This window comes from Protomyctophum bolini (assembly GCF_963924005.1).
Source record: "Protomyctophum bolini genome assembly, chromosome: 19".
NCBI lineage: Eukaryota > Metazoa > Chordata > Actinopteri > Myctophiformes > Myctophidae > Protomyctophum > Protomyctophum bolini.
The window spans coordinates 38,048,073-38,067,390 of NC_137880.1; the positions used below are offsets into that span (position 1 = coordinate 38,048,073).

The window sequence follows — 19,318 nt, forward strand, 5'->3', positions numbered from 1 at the left end:
GGCGGGTGAGGAGCTGAACACAGTTGGAGACGGAGAAGTCATATTTTACGCAGCGCAAAGATGTCCCGTTACCGTGGATAGACGTGGTCGAATGAGGAGACTGAAGCCCTGATCGAAATGAGGACGAGTAGGCTACCTTAATCAATTGCTTAAGAAAACAGATAAAAACACTGCAGTGTATTATAGCCTACAGAATATTCCCAATTTCCCTGCCCATACGTATCGAGTCTACCGAAGTATTATGTGAGAATGTGACCTTAGAGACATACAAACACACACTTCTGTAAAACCAAGTCATCACAGAGGAGGTAAAAAGTGGAAAGAAAAAAACCCATATACAGTGAGGGGGAATAGTTCAGATTTTACGGGAGGGCCCGTTTCGAATTGCAGCTGTCCGTCCGTAGGTGCCCTTTAAGAGTGGTTTTGAAGGAGTCTAGGGATTTTCTCTCACCTCAGCTCTCTGCTCATACACCTCCGGCCGATTGGGCTCCAGGGTAATGACTCGGCTCAGCTCGTACAACGCCAGGTCAGCATTTTTTATGTCCTGATGGCGCAGAAACAGAGGATGGGGAGGAATAGATGGATAGATAGATTATTTATTTTTGTGTCATGCACCAAAGGCACCCTGCAGCCCACATGGACTTATAGAGCGCCGCAGTCCCTCCCCCTTTCAGAAAAACGAGTAGCCCAGGAAATCAAACCCCAATGCAGTCTCCCATCGGCACTTATTTATTTAATTTATTTAAAGACGGTTACGCCGCGGACAAAGCCAACTCGGATCGTGGACAAATCATGACAATGAACACAATGTTTTGGGGCCGATCAAATCATTAGAAAGAAGAAAAGATGAAACCAAGTGTAAAATGACTTGTGTCTTATACTCTTGTCCACTAGTCCCTTCCTTCTAAACTTATATTTTTTATCCCACGATTTTGTAACCCATTTTTCACCCCTGTGTCAATCATCTACTGTGATCCTGGGCTCTACACACCCTCCACCAACCTGGGGAGAACAACGGACTAGTTTTTATGTGTTGACGAAATTGTCTTTAGTCTTAGTTTTAGTCGTCATAGCTTAGTTTTCATTTAGTTTTCGTCAGTGAAAAAAAGGTAGTCGACGAACATTTTTCGTCTTCGTTTTTAGTCGACGAAAACAACACTGCTCAAAACTCACCTGAATGCTTTTCTTCCCGTAAGCTATCCCTCTCCCGTAGATGGCGCTGACCAGCTCTGGGTCGCTCTGCAAGCAACAATGACACAGACAACACAAGAAGTGTTTTGTTATTTTACAAGCTATGAGAATGATAGCATTGACCTGGAAGAGGCCTGCAGACAAACCAAGTATTACACAGTGGGTTCAGGGAATTGTCTTTATATGTTTACCTTTGGAAAAGATTGCAATACATTCTTAAGGACAAACAAGAAAAGTTTCAGGAGGTGTGGGGGGGTCACCCACATACAGTCTATATCCCGTTACTTTGTAGACTGTATAGTCACTAGGAATATCAATTACAGATCAGATATCATTTCACGGTTATATCCACAATGACATGTATTGACCTATAGCCTAGTGGGGCGGCAGTGGCTCAGGGGTAGAGTGGCCGGATGGGAACCGCAAGGTTGCCGGTTCAAACCCTGTGGGCTCCCCCAGATTTAGTGTCCTCCTTGAGCAAGACTCTGAACCCCTAATTTGTCCCGATGTACAGGCTGGTGCCTTGCAATGGCTTCCTCGGTCATCGGTGAATGAACGGGTGAATGTAAATTAGCACAATCTATGTAAAGAGCCTTGGATAAAGGCGCTATATATAAATGCACGGTTGCGGTGGATCAGCGGTAGAGTGGCCGGATGGTAACCACAAGGTTGCCATGGTTCCAACCCTGTGGGCTCCCCCAGAGTTAGTGTGGAAGTGTCCTTGAGCAAGACACTGAACCCCCTAATTGCTCCCGATGTGCTGGTTGGGGCCTTGCATGGTTTCTGCTGCTCATCGGTGTATGAATGTGTGTGTGAATGGGTGTGTGTGAATGGGTGAATGTAATGCACAATCCTATGTAAAGCGCCTTGGATAAAGGCGCTATATAAATGCACCATTTTTTGACAGCCTAGTTTAAGTGCATTGAATGCAGACTGACCTGTAGCAACAGAGAGAAGTGCTTGATGGCTTCGTCGTAGAGGCCATTACCTATCAGAACATACCCTATGGCTGCAACGACAGGAAACAAGACATGAGACACGCCACAGGGGAGCAAGGGTTGTACAGTAGACATTAACGCATTTTGGGCGAGAACCCCTTTTGGCGTTGGCATTATGTTATGCTTTAGATATTGAAAAATAGCAGATCTACAAGGTCATAGCGCGCCACCGAGTGGTGCGCTATGAGCTTGCAGGTCTGCTATTTTTTGAAAAATCGAAGAGCGACTGACATAGAAGACATTTTTAGAATCTGATCTCAGGTCAGAATGGAAAGCTGTCAGGATGTAGAAGAACATTTTTAGAATCTGATCTCAGGTCAGAATGGGTTAAAGGCTTGCCATGCACAGTCAGGGCAGCTCAATTCAGTGCACTGTCGTTCAAAACGCCAAAAAAGGCTTTTTATCAAGAAAAAAGTGTCAACTTACCAAGTTCTTCATTCGTATTGTGGTTCTCTACAGGGAAAGGGAATTTCTTCTGTTCTATGAACAGTTTCGCTTGGGTCTGTGAGAATAGAATAGGATAGAATTAGAATAGACGTCTTTATTTTGCCATTAGCACATAGGACATTTTGGAGCTCAGACAGGGAAAAGACATAGGGCTGTATTTTGCGTGTCTTAAGAACCAGGTCTTATGCCCTATAACTTGAGTAAACTAAAGACCTGGAGTCAATGCCATTTTGACTATTCTGAGCATTGATCACGCCTCCAGGTCTTTAGTTTACTCAAGTTATAGGGAATAAGACCTGGTACTTAAGACACGCAAAATACAGCCCATACAATCCTATTAGAATAAATAAGTACTTCATAATCAATCTAAAAACAGTGCAAAAGATAGTGCAATTCATCTATCATACTACAGTGAGGGAGAAAGACGCATGGAAGGAAGCACATACAAGAAAGAAATATGGACTCATTACAAAAGTCAGCATGCGTCACGCGTCATTTAACATTTTATGTAAGCAAAGATAGATAGGCCTATTAGACATTAAGTGAGCAATGCATGCGTGCACACATGGACACATTACGATGCATAACGAGATTGCAACTAAGACACTGCAGCGTTCAGATTGTGGTTTCCTGTGTGAAGCCGACAGAGTAACGAATCGACCCAGAAGTGTGCAGAAAATGGAACACACAAAACTTACATGTATGCCTAAAAGATATTCATTTTGGGCGGGAACCCCCTTTTGGTGCATTATGTTATGCTTTAGCTATTGAAAAATAGCAGATCTACAAGCTCATAGCGCGCCACTGGGTGGTGCGCTATGAGCTTGTAGATCTGCTATTTTTGAAGAACGACTGACATGGAAACATAGCTTTTTCAGAAAACTGTCAGGATGTAGAAAACATTTTTTTATAATCTGATCTCAGGTCAGAATGGGTTAAATGGTAGGTCTGCTATTTTTCTGCAGTCATAACAGAACCATCTAAACACTACAACATGCAGTCATAACAGAACCATCTACTACAACATGCAGAGGAGAAGTCATAACAGAACCATCTAAACACTACAACATGCAGTCATAACAGAACCATCTAAACACTACAGCATGCAGTCATAACAGAAACATCTAAATACTACAGCATGCAGTCATAACAGAACCATCTAAACACTACAACATGCAGTCATAACAGAACCATCTAAACACTACAACATGCAGTCATAACAGAACCATCTAAACACTACAACATGCAGAGGAGAAGTCATAACAGAACCATCTAAACACTACAGCATGCAGAGGAGAAGTCATAACAGAACCATCTAAATACTACAACATGCAGAGGAGAAGTCATAACAGAACCATCTAAACACTACAGCATGCAGTCATAACAGAACCATCTAAACACTACAGCATGCAGATGAGAAGTCATAACAGAACCATCTAAACACTACAGCATGCAGAGGAGAAGTCATAACAGAACCATCTAAACACTACAACATGCAGAGGAGAAGTCATAACAGAACCATCTAAACACTACAGCATGCAGAGGAGAAGTCATAACAGAACCATCTAAATACTACAACATGCAGAGGAGAAGTCATAACAGAACCATCTAAACACTACAGCATGCAGTCATAACAGAACCATCTAAACACTACAGCATGCAGATGAGAAGTCATAACAGAACCATCTAAACACTACAGCATGCAGAGGAGAAGTCATAACAGAACCATCTAAACACTACAGCATGCAGAGGAGAAGTCATAACAGAACCATCTAAACACTACAGCATGCAGTCATTACAGAACCATCGAGATTCATAGCTTGCTATTCATAGCTTGTAGGTCTGCTATTTTTGAAAAATTGAAGAACGACTGACACAGAAACACAGCATTTTCAGAAAACTGTCAGGATTTAGAAGACAATTTTTGAATCTGATCTCAGGTCAGAATGGGTTACTCAAAAGATCACAAATTACAGACGTAAAGTCACATAACATCACATAAATTAGAGACCTAGTTACATATTAGTCCAGAGTCCACAGATAGTGACTCTATAGAATGACTACTGTACAAAAGTTACAGTATTGTTGCACGTTTTTACATGAACCTAAACATTAGAGTAACCGTAACGCATTGTGTGCAGTCAGTGCAGAATTTTAAACTATAAATGGGAGCATTGCGGTAGTTTGGGGCCGGCAGGCACGGAAGTCAAACCCTGTGCCGTTCTCACCTCAAACGGTAAACCCTCAACATGTTATGTTCCCCCAGCTGTCAGGCAGATCGTCAGTTGAACAAACCATCATCACCTCCCCCAACTCTTCCTGTTGTGTTGTACCAGTTAGATCTCTTCATTATGTTACCCTGCCACTAGCTCTGGTCCATAGCTCTAATGCTCTGGTCCATAGCTCTAATGTGTTTCATTTAGAGCTATGTTACTCTCAACTTACGCCGCTCGCATGAATGCAGACCAGCCTCTACTCTTTGGCATGAATAAAAAGAACGCTTTTGCTACACACCAAAACAAAGGCTATAGTTGTGTCATTAGAAAGCCTACTTTCCTTAGTGGACGCACTCTGAGCCCCCCCCCCCCCCCCCCCCCCCCCCACCACACGTATAAACGGTACTTTTTGGGCAAAAGGGGATTTTGTTTCCACCGGATTTTATTTTATTTGCTCCGCTGCGCCCTCTACCGATATTGCCCAGAGAACTGCCTCATAAGAGAATATTTTTCCTCCGGTGAAAGAAAGAAAATCCCTTTTGGCCAAAAAGTACCGTTTATACGTGTGATGGGGGTGACTGACAACTCGCCTTTGTTTTGGTGAGTAGCAAAAACGTTCTTTTTATTTACGCTTTAAAGACGAGAGGCTGGTCTGCATTCATGCGAGCGGCGGAAGTTGAGAGTAACATAGCTCTAAATTAAACGCATTAGAGCTATGGACCAGAGCTACCCTGCCATTCAGTGTACGGTTAATACGTCCATGTATAATAACTATGTATCTTTAGTCTCTGTGTGAACATTCCATCCATCCATTTATTTATTTATATGGCATCATATGGTTCTCTTACAGCTGAGGCTGTGTTTAGACATAAGCCCCGTCACTGATTAATTACCATAATGACTCATACCATCTTTGGTGTTTTAATGTACGCTCAAATGGTCTATATATATTGTTAATGTATCTTCCCTGACCTCGATTATTGAATTCCTGTTCTGTTCTTTGACTGTATAGAAGTGTCTATTTGTACGTCTCTAAATGTTTTGATGAATTATTGAACATGGTGGACCCTGTTGTAAACAAGTGTAATGCTTAATTGGGGTCGTCCAACTCACAGTTAACAGTCTTTGTATTGAGTTTGTGCTGGAAATGTAGCTGTAATTCTGCAAACTGTTAATACATATTTCAATCAAAGGCTATGGAACATATTAAAAAGCTCATAATGTAGTTTAATAATAATTAGGTTAACCCATTCTGACCTGAGATCAGATTCTAAAAATGTCTTCTACATCCTGACAGTTTTCTGAAAAAGCCATGGTCCTATGTCAGTCGTTCGACTTTTTTCAAAAAATAGCAGACCCTACAAGCTTGCCATGAGCTTGTAGATCTGCTATTCTTCAATAGCTAAAGCATAACATAATGCTAACACCAAAAGGGGTTCCCGCCCAAAATGGTGTTAAGAAGAAGTATCTCAAACTGACATAATGTGGTGCAGTGATGTCATGATTAGATTTGGCTTCGTTTAGACTCGAGGAAAATTCAAACCACAGTGATGTTCTTCAAAAAGGAAATGGTTACTGACTGTATCAGTGATCACTTGATCTACTGTGTGACTGAGCGTATGTATGCGTGTGTGCATGCGTGTAATGTGCATGCATGCGTGTGTGTGTGCGTGTGTGTGCGTGTAAGAGAGGCCAATATCTCACAAGAATCTTCTCAGCATTCAGTGAGAAGATAGACTCGCAGGGTGGGTTGCTCCCCTCTTCACAGTCTGGGTCTTCCAACTGCAAAATGGACGACTCTGGAAGACAATGTGGGAGAATGGAAAATTAATTATCCGATCAAGATATTGACACACTGCAGAGACAGTAGAAAGAATGGAGTTTACTTTAAATCATAAAACATAACGACGGAAGGACCACTGGCCCAGAAGCAACTTTAGGCCTGACGTCGAAATAAAAAAAACGTTCGCTCTAAAAGAATATATATATATATATATATATATATATATTCAAAGATTTGTGGCGCATTTTCACGATTTTTCAAAAAATAGCAGACCTACAAGCTCGTAGCGGGCCACTCGGTGGCGCGCTATGAGCTTGTAGATCTGCTATTTTTCCAATAGCTAAAGCATAACATAATGCTTTAGTTAAAACACCAAAAGGGGTTCCCGGCGCCCAGAATCATGGGTTAAGAAAGATGCTACACTATCTGGCAAAACCTTGACAGCCCATTCATCAAAACAAAAAAGCCCTAGATCAGTGTATTATTAAACGGTTAAACTAACCAAGATTGCACCTGTCAGGAAAGCATGGGTTATGCTTTTTTCCATCCAGTCTTTGTTGTTATTATTATTTTAAACAAGCTGTGTATTGTACATAATGGGCTATCTCAGATGTCAAAGTGACTTCCAAAACAGCAAAGCGCGCTCATATAGCGCGGTTTGGACAACAGTAATTAATTCCACACAGAAGTGTTCTTCTTCCAAAAGTATGCAATGATCACAGGACCACAGAAATGTCCTATTCAGCATTGGTGGTGGTGGGCTGGAGTTGCCGTTTGACAACTTGCAGTTCATACAATGTGAATAATAAGATTGGATAGTACTGCTAAATAACAGCAAATGAAAGAGGTTGCATGATTGCAACAACAACAGAAAAAGCCAACATGGACTTCTTCTTTCATGTAGGGGGTAATCAAAGAAGTGCAACCACCACCACCACCACCACCAATACACAGAAATATACTCAGTGCGTTTATATTTTTTAAACATTATTATAGCCGTCACTTTGGAGGTCTAAATCTGGCCTTTTTGCACAAGACCACACAGCTTCAGTTCTATCTCACCTCCAGTCCTGTCAAAGGGCACGGAAGTAAAGCAGTCTAGTTAGCATACATACACACACACACACCGACTTGTTACCGTTAATCTGCCACACGAATGCTACACAGAGTTTGGTGACCTGTCGAAATCAGTGACGCCAAAGAACAGGGCCGCAAATATAATATCTAAGACACGCCAAGAACAACAACAACAAAAATCAGTCGTTCCCAAAAAAGAAAAGTCAATAAATATATTGTTTAAAAAAAGATCAAGTCGACCTGTCGAGCTACCTTTCTTAGCCAGGGTCACGTAAATCGATAGGTAACAAACATGGTTACAACGCGAGTCAGTTAGCTTCGGCGGGTTCTACACACACACACTTCTCGTACTGAGAGAGAGACAGAGAGAGAGAGGACGTGGCGCCTTCTTCCTTCCTTACCACAGTCCTGAGCATATTCCTCCCACTCGGACGGCGAGCTGCAGCCGTGCTTGTGCAGCTCGCTGTTGAAGAACGTGAGCGTGGAGAAGTACTCCGTGGACAAGATGGCCCGGGAGGAGACGAGCAGAGACAGCGCTAGCACGGCAACAGCGCGGCTGGCAGGTGCCATGTTGGCTTTCATTACAGTGTGACTCTACTGGGGCTGCGGGGCAGCGTCTCGTGAGCAGAGCTAATGAGCACATTTAAGACTTCCGGTGGACGATCTCTTCAAAATAAGAGTATTCTCTAGAGTATTGAAAAACAAAAGTTTAATTTGCACATTAAAACTACAAATTAGCATTTAAATGATGCTATAAGACTAATAAGCTAATAAGTACTACTAATAATGTAATGTAATATAATTATTTAATTAACGAATTAAATAATCAGATTCTATTCTGAAGGCAACCGGATGTCTTGAATCTGCTAGCTCTCAGAGTTCTAAGTTCTAAATTTTCTAATGAGACGGAGCCACTGTGGAGGAGGAGGTGATGAGAGCGGAAGCGTCGCTGCTCGCTATGAATGTTGTTGTAGTTCCACGTCGTACACGCCCCCAGCCGCTGGAAACGACAAAGAACTACATTTCCCCAAGAGATTTACTTACTTACGCCCCACCCCACCCACCCACAGACAGATCACGGAAGTCGCGACAAAAACTGTCAAACACAAACCGGCGGCTACTTATTTTTTGTTATTATCAGATTATAATCATAATCATCTCAGTCAGGATGGGTAAAGATGAAGGTGTCTTTCGCTGTATTGAGTGCCACCAGAGGGCCACAGAGCTGCACAGAGATTATAGTAATGGCATCCTGAAGATTACCATATGTGTGAGTTATTATAACTATTAAACAGCTTCTTTAGTTGTACTGTTGTTGTACATCATTCATTCATGGCCAAAACACAAAGCCGTTTTCTCACCCCGTAGCTAGCAAAATGACCTGGCTGTAATTGTAACACCTCTGTGTCTCTGTCTGTCTCTCTCTGTGTGTGTGTGTGTGTGTGTGTGTGTGTGTGTGTGTGTGTGTGTGTGCGTGCATGTGTTGTGCCCCATAGGAATCTTGCCAAAAGCCAGTGGATAAGTACATAGAATACGACCCAGTGATTATCCTGATCGACGCCATTCTGTGCAAGACCCAGGCGTTCAGACACATTCTGTTCAACACACGTCTGAATGTAAGCAACCTAAAGCACACTAACCTACTACTATACACCAGGGGGTGCCCTGCACTCTTTTTTGACATGAGAGCTACTTTCAAAATGACCAGCTCAACAAGATCTACTCACTGTAAAAAACATTATAATACCATTGCTGAAAATGTCTTTGGAATTGCTGGCGCAGCGCTGGCATTACATTTAAGACAAATGCACCTGGAATGGGAAATAAGGGGAGAAATGGAATAGGTCGTTTTATTTGGTTGTATTTCATTTGTAATCTATACCGACATTTTGTGCTCAGCAACACTCTTGAAAATAAAGTATTGCATTTAATATGGGTTTGAGCTGACAGGCACTTTTTTTATGTCAGTCAATCAAGTAATATTTAAATTGATCTACCTGCACAGCCTTTGTGATCTACTGGTAGATCACGATCTACCTTTTGGGCATCGCTGTACTACACAGTGTTGTAAACAGGTTTCCAATGTAATGAGTCCCAGGATGCAGGGATGGTCTTTTAGAAATGAGTCCCAGGGACATTTTATGAGTCCCACTTCAACCACGTTAGGTGTCATATTTTGCCTTTTTTTTTTTTTTTTTTTTTTTTTACAAATTGCAGCATTTAACTCCCATTAAAAAATTTTATATGGTTTATAATGTGGTTATAGAAAACAGAATAAGAAATTATTATTAATAACTAAAGCTAGCAAAATAAACTAGAATAAAAAGCAGTACAGTAGTACAAACTGCGTTTTGGGATTCAAAATGCAGTTACTTTGCACCCTATTTTTTAATCTCTGCTACACCTGAACGGTGACTTGCAGAGAGTGTTAGAGAAACCCCGTAAGAGGGCACTTTTGGACAAAAATAGCAGATCTACAAGCTCTCTTGAGAGTCATTCTCTCTTTATACTTGTGTGTCTCTCTCTCTCTCTCTCTGTCTCTGCAGATCCACTGGAAGTTGTGTGTGTTCTGTCTGCTGTGTGAGGCCTACCTCCGTTGGTCCCAGCTCCAGGGCTCTCCAGGGCAGAGCAGTGACCCTGCAGACATCATCAGATACACTAAGGAATGGGACTTCTACAGCATGTTTGGACTGGCTGCCTTTGGTAAGCTTGAAAGCGGAAAAAAATCTGCCTAAAAATCTATGCTAATTATTAGTCGGGATGATCAGTTAACTCTAGCCCAGACCTATACACTTTGAACTTTCTTGTTAACAACCCATTTTGGGGCGGGAACCCCTTTTGGTGTTGGCATTATGTTATGCTTTAGCTATTGAAATAGCAGATCTACAAGCTCATATGCACACATGGCATCAACGCATGGCGCACACTGTCTTTCTTTTATCATTCATTTTTTAAGAGCCTGCCCAGAGACTACAGATGAAATTTACTGTAGCTTTGGCTAACTCTGGCCCATTTACATTGATGTGAAAACTGACATGTAGATTAATGAGCTTTGTCCCTGTCAAATAAATAAATGAAATGCCACCGATCGAAGAACCACTGACATAGTTTTTTTTAGAAAACTGTCAGGATGTAGAAGACATTTTTTAGAATCTGATCTCAGGTCAAATTAAACGGGTTTTAAAATGTGTTATACCAGGAGGAGAGCTAAACAACTCGTGTTTGGCAGTTGCTGCAGCAGCTAACGTGCATCTCTGCTGCACGCACAAGGTAATTTGTACCCCGAATATAATATATTTTGTGCATTGTGTTGTTGTGACGTAAGAGTTGTCGGCGTTCTGCGGCGGCGTGCTGTGCTTCCTGTGGGCTGTGGCGGGCCGTCACCACCACCAGGGCGGCGACACCACCACCACGGTGGAGCTGGGCCTGCTGCTCAGAGCCCTGCTGCTGTCCTGCTACGGGAAAATCCTGCTCATACCGGCTGTGATCTGGGAGCACGACTACTCTCCGCTCTGCCTGGGGCTCATCAAGATGTTTGTGCTCACCTCCAACTCACAGGCTGTCAGAGGTAGGTCTCACCTCCAACTCACAGGCTGTCAGAGGTAGGTCTCACCTCCAACTCACAGGCTGTCAGAGGTAGGTCTCACCTCCAACTCACAGGCTGTCAGAGGTAGGTCTCACCTCCAACTCACAGGCTGTCAGAGGTAGGTCTCACCTCCAACTCACAGGCTGTCAGAGGTAGGTTTCACCTCCAACTCACAGGCTGTCAGAGGTAGGTCTCACCTCCAACTCACAGGCTGTCAGAGGTAGGTCTCACCTCCAACTCACAGGCTGTCAGAGGTAGGTCTCACCTCCAACTCACAGGCTGTCAGAGGTAGGTCTCACCTCCAACTCACAGGCTGTCAGAGGTAGGTTTCACCTCCAACTCACAGGCTGTCAGAGGTAGGTCTCACCTCCAACTCACAGGCTGTCAGAGGTAAGTCTCACCTCCAACTCACAGGCTGTCAGAGGTAGGTCTCACCTCCAACTCACAGGCTGTCAGAGGTAGGTTTCACCTCCAACTCACAGGCTGTCAGAGGTAGGTTTCACCTCCAACTCACAGGCTGTCAGAGGTAGGTTTCACCTCCAACTCACAGGCTGTCAGAGGTAGGTCTCACCTCCAACTCACAGGCTGTCAGAGGTAGGTCTCACCTCCAACTCACAGGCTGTCAGAGGTAGGTCTCACCTCCAACTCACAGGCTGTCAGAGGTAGGTCTCACCTCCAACTCACAGGCTGTCAGAGGTAGGTTTCACCTCCAACTCACAGGCTGTCAGAGGTAGGTTTCACCTCCAACTCACAGGCTGTCAGAGGTAGGTTTCACCTCCAACTCACAGGCTGTCAGAGGTAGGTTTCACCTCCAACTCACAGGCTGTCAGAGGTAGGTCTCACCTCCAACTCACAGGCTGTCAGAGGTAGGTTTCACCTCCAACTCACAGGCTGTCAGAGGTAGGTTTCACCTCCAACTCACAGGCTGTCAGAGGTAGGTTTCACCTCCAACTCACAGGCTGTCAGAGGTAGGTTTCACCTCCAACTCACAGGCTGTCAGAGGTAGGTTTCACCTCCAACTCACAGGCTGTCAGAGGTAGGTCTCACCTCCAACTCACAGGCTGTCAGAGGTAGGTCTCACCTCCAACTCACAGGCTGTCAGAGGTAGGTCTCACCTCCAACTCACAGGCTGTCAGAGGTAGGTTTCACCTCCAACTCACAGGCTGTCAGAGGTAGGTCTCACCTCCAACTCACAGGCTGTCAGAGGTAGGTCTCACCTCCAACTCACAGGCTGTCAGAGGTAGGTTTCACCTCCAACTCACAGGCTGTCAGAGGTAGGTTTCACCTCCAACTCACAGGCTGTCAGAGGTAGGTTTCACCTCCAACTCACAGGCTGTCAGAGGTAGGTTTCACCTCCAACTCACAGGCTGTCAGAGGTAGGTTTCACCTCCAACTCACAGGCTGTCAGAGGTAGGTTTCACCTCCAACTCACAGGCTGTCAGAGGTAGGTCTCACCTCCAACTCACAGGCTGTCAGAGGTAGGTCTCACCTCCAACTCACAGGCTGTCAGAGGTAGGTCTCACCTCCAACTCACAGGCTGTCAGAGGTAGGTCTCACCTCCAACTCACAGGCTGTCAGAGGTAGGTCTCACCTCCAACTCACAGGCTGTCAGAGGTAGGTTTCACCTCCAACTCACAGGCTGTCAGAGGTAGGTCTCACCTCCAACTCACAGGCTGTCAGAGGTAGGTCTCACCTCCAACTCACAGGCTGTCAGAGGTAGGTCTCACCTCCAACTCACAGGCTGTCAGAGGTAGGTCTCACCTCCAACTCACAGGCTGTCAGAGGTAGGTCTCACCTCCAACTCACAGGCTGTCAGAGGTAGGTCTCACCTCCAACTCACAGGCTGTCAGAGGTAGGTCTCACCTCCAACTCACAGGCTGTCAGAGGTAGGTTTCACCTCCAACTCACAGGCTGTCAGAGGTAGGTTTCACCTCCAACTCACAGGCTGTCAGAGGTAGGTTTCACCTCCAACTCACAGGCTGTCAGAGGTAGGTTTCACCTCCAACTCACAGGCTGTCAGAGGTAGGTCTCACCTCCAACTCACAGGCTGTCAGAGGTAGGTCTCACCTCCAACTCACAGGCTGTCAGAGGTAGGTTTCACCTCCAACTCACAGGCTGTCAGAGGTAGGTCTCACCTCCAACTCACAGGCTGTCAGAGGTAGGTTTCACCTCCAACTCACAGGCTGTCAGAGGTAGGTTTCACCTCCAACTCACAGGCTGTCAGAGGTAGGTCTCACCTCCAACTCACAGGCTGTCAGAGGTAGGTTTCACCTCCAACTCACAGGCTGTCAGAGGTAGGGAAAAAGGTTTAGGCATGTCCGTTTGTGACAGTGACCAGTGATTGGTGGTTCATGCAGACCAATCACTGCTCACTACGTCACAGCCCATTATGTGCAAAGCATAATTTTCATCACGCGATTTTGTAAGCCATTTTTCACCCCTGTGTCAATTATCTATAATGTGATCCTGGACTCTACACACCCTCCGCCAACCTGGGGAGAGCAACGGACTTGAACTCATGCTTCCTTCATGCCTGAGTGTCCAAGTTGCTCCTTTACAACCTGACAGGGGGGAGTTTCCCTGCTTGGACGTAGCGCGTGGAAGGAACACGTTATTCCAACCAGTTCCTTTTCCCCTCCATCAGGCGCCCCGGCTGGCCAGGGGGAGGCAGTTTAGAGATCAGGATTACTGCATGTTTTTTTGTGAGGGGACACGGGGAGAACATGTGAGGGTACCTACCCTAGGGGACACGGGGAGAACATGTGAGGGTATACCTACCTTAGGGGAGAACATGTGAGGGTACCTACCCTAGGGGACATGGGGAGAACATGTGAGGGTATACCTACCCTAGGGGACACGGGGAGAACATGTGAGGGTATACCTACCCTAGGGGACACAGGGAGAACATGTGAGGGTATACCTACCCTATAGGGGACACGGGGAGAACATGCAAACTCCACACAGAAAGAGTTTGGCGTTTTCATAAGAAACCAGCAGAGGGCAGCTGCTCATTGAAACATAGTACATTGGTTAGTCTTGCCAAGTGAGATACTCTGAGATCTCTCCTTCAATATATGCCTTATAAACTGAGTGGGGAAAATGATGGCACTGCTAAAAAAGATTATTTTTGTTCACTCTTGTCATCTTCTCTCTCCTGCCTTTTAAACTCCAGTCATTCTGAACAGCAGTCGACGTCTGTCCGTGATGGCGGTGTGTGTGGGCCTGGTGGCAGAGACTTGTGCCGCCTGGGCTGTGGAGAGACTTCCGAGGACCTTTGAAGATATTTTTACCGTCTAAATGACCACTACGACACCCCACCCCAACACCACTGCTACGATTACAACTACTACTACAAATACGTACACATTAACAATCTGTCAGACCGAGGGGAAGAACATTAAACCCATTCTGGACGGGAATCCGTTTTGGTGTTTTATAACTAAGCATTATGTTATACTGGAAAAAATAGCAGATATACAAGCTCATAGCGCGCCACCGAGTGGCGCGCTACGAGCTTGTAGGTCTGCTATTTTTGAAAGATCGTGAAAATGCGGCACAAATCTTTGAATATAATATATATTCTTTCAGAAGACTTTTTTTTTTTATTATTTCGACGTCGAGGCCTAATCCAAGTTAATCATCCAGAACGAAGTGAAATGAACTTTGCTGTTAGCAGCAGCAAAGCGCTGGGTGTTTTTTTTTTCTTCTTGTGTTCGTTTAGTAACATTTCCTTTTTGTGGGGAGAGAGAGAGTTGGAACACTGCCTGGTTTTAGCTTTTTAGGAACTTGGAAGAGCTTCAAATGCTTTTTGTGAGACCGTGAGAGGGTAACACGAAGCCCCAAGTATACATCAACCCAAAGATACGGTTGTTTGTTTCAGGACACCGAGGAGAGGAATGAGAACTGTCCTCTGATTATTGTTTATGGATCTGTATTTCTTTTCCTTATTTAAAAATCATATATATTTTGTACATATTTTGTACATTTTGTACAGTTTGGAAGGTATTCTTGACATTCACTGGTCACTATTGTATAGTGGGAAGAGACAGGGAATGGAGGTTTGTGAAAAGTTAGTGGGGTTGAAAATGTTAATCGAACAAATTGATTATAAAAAGAAATAATTGATCATCCTGAATTTTTTAATAAAATAATCTATACCTATTTTGCACATTTCATTATTGGAAAGGTCATAGCAAAAACTTTGGAACGCATTGAAAATAGCCGATAGTTAAGTCCTATTTTCACAGTTTGTGCGCACACCGTACAAGTATAAAATAACACTTAAGTGGTTAAATACGCTATAGTATGCCGTACGATATGGGCTATAGCCCATGGTCCAAAATGATGAGAAACGAGGCTAACTTTTTTTTTCAAAATTTCAAAAAACATGGGCTATAACCCATCGTTTTTTGTTTTTTTTTCAATTTCCAATTTCCGCAATTTGCAGAAATCCCCAAAGCAGCTCCATATATGGGCACAAGTTGGACCACGCCATCACACTCATGTCACCATGACTCAGCCATAACCATATAAGGAGTCCACAAAGCAGCTCCATATATGGGCACAAAAGCGTGACACACGGACACACAGACAGACAGACAGACATGATCTGCTAGGTCTCATAGTAAGTGCTCATTGCATTCGCAATCACTGCGTTCGCAATAAAAAAAGGTTATGCATAGAATAATCAATGTGAAAATAATGGATAATTGCAGTCCTAAATGTGGCCTCGTCTTAGGGAATGAGGGCAAAGGGTAACACAATGAGGACAAACACAGCATGCTCTGTGTTTGTCTGGGAGTCGGCCTGAAACCTCGGCGCATTCCTCAGTTCATTCATTTACCTGTTGTGGACGCGCAAATACACACACAGCAGGACCAATTATCTGGGGAGGAACTGCGGAAGAATTCTTGAACCCATTCTGACCTGAGATCAGATTCATACGAGGTTTTCCACTGGACACACACTGGTCTGATTAACCCCATTCTGACCTGAGATCAGATTCTAAAAAAATGTCAGTCGTTTAAAAAATAGCAGACCTACAAGCTCGTAGCGCGCCACTCGGTGGCGCGCTATGAGCTTGTAGATCTGCTATTTTTCAATAGCTAAAGCATGACATGGAGAAGAAGAGGAGTCTTTAACTCATTCTGGACGGGAACCCGTTTTGGTGTTTTAACTAAGCATTATGTTATACTTTAGCTATAAAAAAAGAAAATAGCAGATCTACAAGCTCGTAGCGCGCCACCGAGTGTCGCGCTACGAGCTTGTGTAGGTCTGCTATTTTTGAAAGAATCGTGAAAATGTTGCACAAATCTTTAAATATAATATTCTTTCAGAAGACCTTTTATTTATTTCGACTTCAGGCCTAAATGGATTTTAAAAGGTGACCTGGCATGTTTAACACATTAATAACCATTCATTGGTATTACTTGTTATTACTGCCAATTACTTTCCAAAACATAGTGGTGTGCTGTGGTGTGTTAGATTTTTAGAGGAAGCCATTGGACTCCATTCAGACTTGAAATCTAAAACAGTACGCAATGCAATGTCGACGCATTGATTTGAAAAGTCCAGCTGACAATATAGTTCCTATGGGGCAATTCTAATCTAAAAATCAATGCTAACATGGTCCCTGGAACAACGTCATAACAGAACCATCTAAACACTACAGCATGCAGTCATAACAGAACCATCTAAACACTACAGCATGCAGAGGAGAAGTCATAACAGAACCATCTAAACACTAAAGCAAGCAGAGGAGAAGTCATAACAGAACCATCTAAATACTACAGCATGCAGAGGAGAAGTCATAACAGAACCATCTAAACACTACAGCATGCAGAGGAGAAGTCATAACAGAACCATCTAAATACTACAGCATGCAGAGGAGAAGTCATAACAGAACCATAGATTCTAAACACTACAACATGCAGAGGAGAAGTCATAACAGAACCATAGATTCTAAACACTACAGCATGCAGAGGAGAAGTCATAACAGAACCATCTAAATACTACAGCATGCAGAGGAGAAGTCATAACAGAACCATAGATTCTAAACACTACAGCATGCAGAGGAGAAGTCATAACAGAACCATCTAAACACTACAGCATGCAGAGGAGAAGTCATAACAGAACCATCTAAACACTACAACATGCAGAGGAGAAGTCATAACAGAACCATCTAAACACTACAGCATGCAGTCATAACAGAACCATCTAAACACTACAGCATGCAGTCATAACAGAACCATCTAAACACTACAGCATGCAGAGGAGAAGTCATAACAGAACCATCTAAACACTACAGCATGCAGAGGAGAAGTCATAACAGAACCATCTAAATACTACAACATGCAGAGGAGAAGTCATAACAGAACCATCTAAACACTACAGCATGCAGTCATAACAGAACCATCTAAACACTACAGCATGCAGAGGAGAAGTCATAACAGAACCATCTAAACACTACAGCATGCAGAGGAGAAGTCATAACAGAACCATCTAAACACTACAACATGCAGAGGAGAAGTCATAACAGAACCATCTAAACACTACAGCATGCAGAGGAGAAGTCATAACAGAACCATCTAAACACTACAGCATGCAGTCATAACAGAACCATCTAAACACTACAGCATTCAGACATGAAATATTGAGCACCACTGATATAGAAAGATAGGTATATTAGACAGAAAACTGTCATGATTTAGAAGACATGTTTTGAAATATCAGCTCCCCTCTATATAGTTGTATGCATTGCAACAATGTGATGGCCTTACAAAATTCCAATGCACAGCTGGATTTGTCCCGCGGCAAACAGCGGTCGCTGTGCCTCGACATAGCGCCTCATGGGTTACGAACGGTACAAGCTTAAACCTGCCGGTTTAATGCAGGAATCATGAATATGTGGCTGCAGGCATGTTCCTGGCACGCATACTTTAGAGCTGCTATAAGCAATATGTCAAAACTTTAAAGACTTTGTTTTTCTTTTCTTTTTTCTAATATATTTTTTATCCCACGATTTTGTAACCCATTTTTCACCCCTGTGTCAATCATCTATTGTGATCCTGGGCTCTACACACCCTTCACCAACCTAGTCCCCATATATGGGGGACAAGGGGAGAGCAACCTAGTCCCCATATATGGGGGACAAGGGGAGAGCAACCTAGTCCCCATATATGGGGGACAAGGGGAGAGCAACCTAGTCCCCATATATGGGGGACAAGGGGAGACCAACCTGGTCCCCATATATGGGGGACAAGGGGAGAGCAACCTAGTCCCCATATATGGGGGACAAGGGGAGAGCAACCTAGTCCCCATATATGGGGGACAAGGGGAGAGCAACCTAGTCCCCATATATGGGGGACAAGGGGAGAGCAACGGACTTGAACTCAGGCTTCCTTCATGCCTGAGTGTCCAAGTTGCTCCTTTACACCTGACAGGGGGGAGTTTCCCTGGTTGGACGTATAGCGCGTGGAAGGAACACGTTATTCCAACCAGTTCCTTTCCCCTCCATCAGGCGCCCCGGCTGGCCAGGGGGAGGCAGTATAGAGACCAGGATTACTGCATGTTTTTCATTTATTTTTTTGGTATTCAGACAGAGTAAAACGCTCCCCAAAAGAAATGTGTGTCTCTGTGACACATCTAGGGGCCACAATCTGCATTCAAAGATGTTCCTATAGAAGCTTTGTCATTGGTCGAAAAAAAAAAAAAACCTGGTCGCAATGACTAACCAGTCAGGAAGCAGACAGGCAAATCGACCAATGACAAAAAGCTCATTGTGGACCAATGACAAGCTGAACACCAAAAATAAATAAAAAGGTCACTCAAAATTGAAATGTTGACATATTATTGCTTATAGCATGCTTTAACCACCACTTTCAATAGACGTTTTATTTCTTATTTCTGAATTGTATTTGTTTATGTTCTATGTATACTGTGTGTACACTATATACAGTAGGCCTAGGTACTTTTGTCATGTGACCGTTTATACTAGCGCTTAAGATGTGGTTTAACAGCA

General features: G+C 43.8%; 2 protein-coding genes across 3 annotated transcripts in view; one reads left to right on the top strand and one right to left on the bottom strand.

The window, feature by feature from the left end:
* The window catches only part of ttc13 (tetratricopeptide repeat domain 13), a 34,200-nt gene extending 25,902 nt beyond the window's left edge, over nucleotides 1–8,298 (bottom strand). For both annotated transcript variants that reach the window (XM_080790406.1, XM_080790405.1), the window contains exons 1-6: nucleotides 8,114–8,298; nucleotides 6,557–6,651; nucleotides 2,616–2,691; nucleotides 2,130–2,200; nucleotides 1,174–1,239; nucleotides 452–544 (exon numbers count right to left, since the gene is read on the bottom strand). In XM_080790406.1, the coding sequence (XP_080646532.1) occupies nucleotides 452–544; nucleotides 1,174–1,239; nucleotides 2,130–2,200; nucleotides 2,616–2,691; nucleotides 6,557–6,651; nucleotides 8,114–8,294 (582 nt within the window). In that variant the 5' untranslated portion in view covers nucleotides 8,295–8,298. The remainder of the gene's footprint in view (nucleotides 1–451; nucleotides 545–1,173; nucleotides 1,240–2,129; nucleotides 2,201–2,615; nucleotides 2,692–6,556; nucleotides 6,652–8,113) is intronic.
* A 520-nt stretch (nucleotides 8,299–8,818) lies between these two features.
* arv1 (ARV1 homolog, fatty acid homeostasis modulator) lies at nucleotides 8,819–15,411 on the top strand. The gene is made up of 5 exons (XM_080790407.1): nucleotides 8,819–8,982; nucleotides 9,209–9,328; nucleotides 10,259–10,415; nucleotides 11,038–11,280; nucleotides 14,471–15,411. The coding sequence occupies exons 1-5, from the start codon at nucleotides 8,881–8,883 to the stop codon at nucleotides 14,593–14,595; spliced, it is 747 nt and encodes a 248-aa protein (XP_080646533.1). The 5' UTR covers nucleotides 8,819–8,880; the 3' UTR covers nucleotides 14,596–15,411.
* The last annotated feature ends 3,907 nt before the right edge of the window (nucleotides 15,412–19,318 follow it).

Excerpts from the sequence above, each read along its gene's own strand:
- arv1 (XM_080790407.1), top strand. The coding sequence starts at position 8,881 with ATGGGTAAAGATGAAGGTGTCTTTCGCTGTATTGAGTGCCACCAGAGG. Across the intron at positions 10,416-11,037 it reads GTTTGGACTGGCTGCCTTTG|AGTTGTCGGCGTTCTGCGGC; the intron begins GTAAGCTTGAAA and ends TTGTGACGTAAG. Across the intron at positions 11,281-14,470 it reads CAACTCACAGGCTGTCAGAG|TCATTCTGAACAGCAGTCGA; the intron begins GTAGGTCTCACC and ends TTTAAACTCCAG.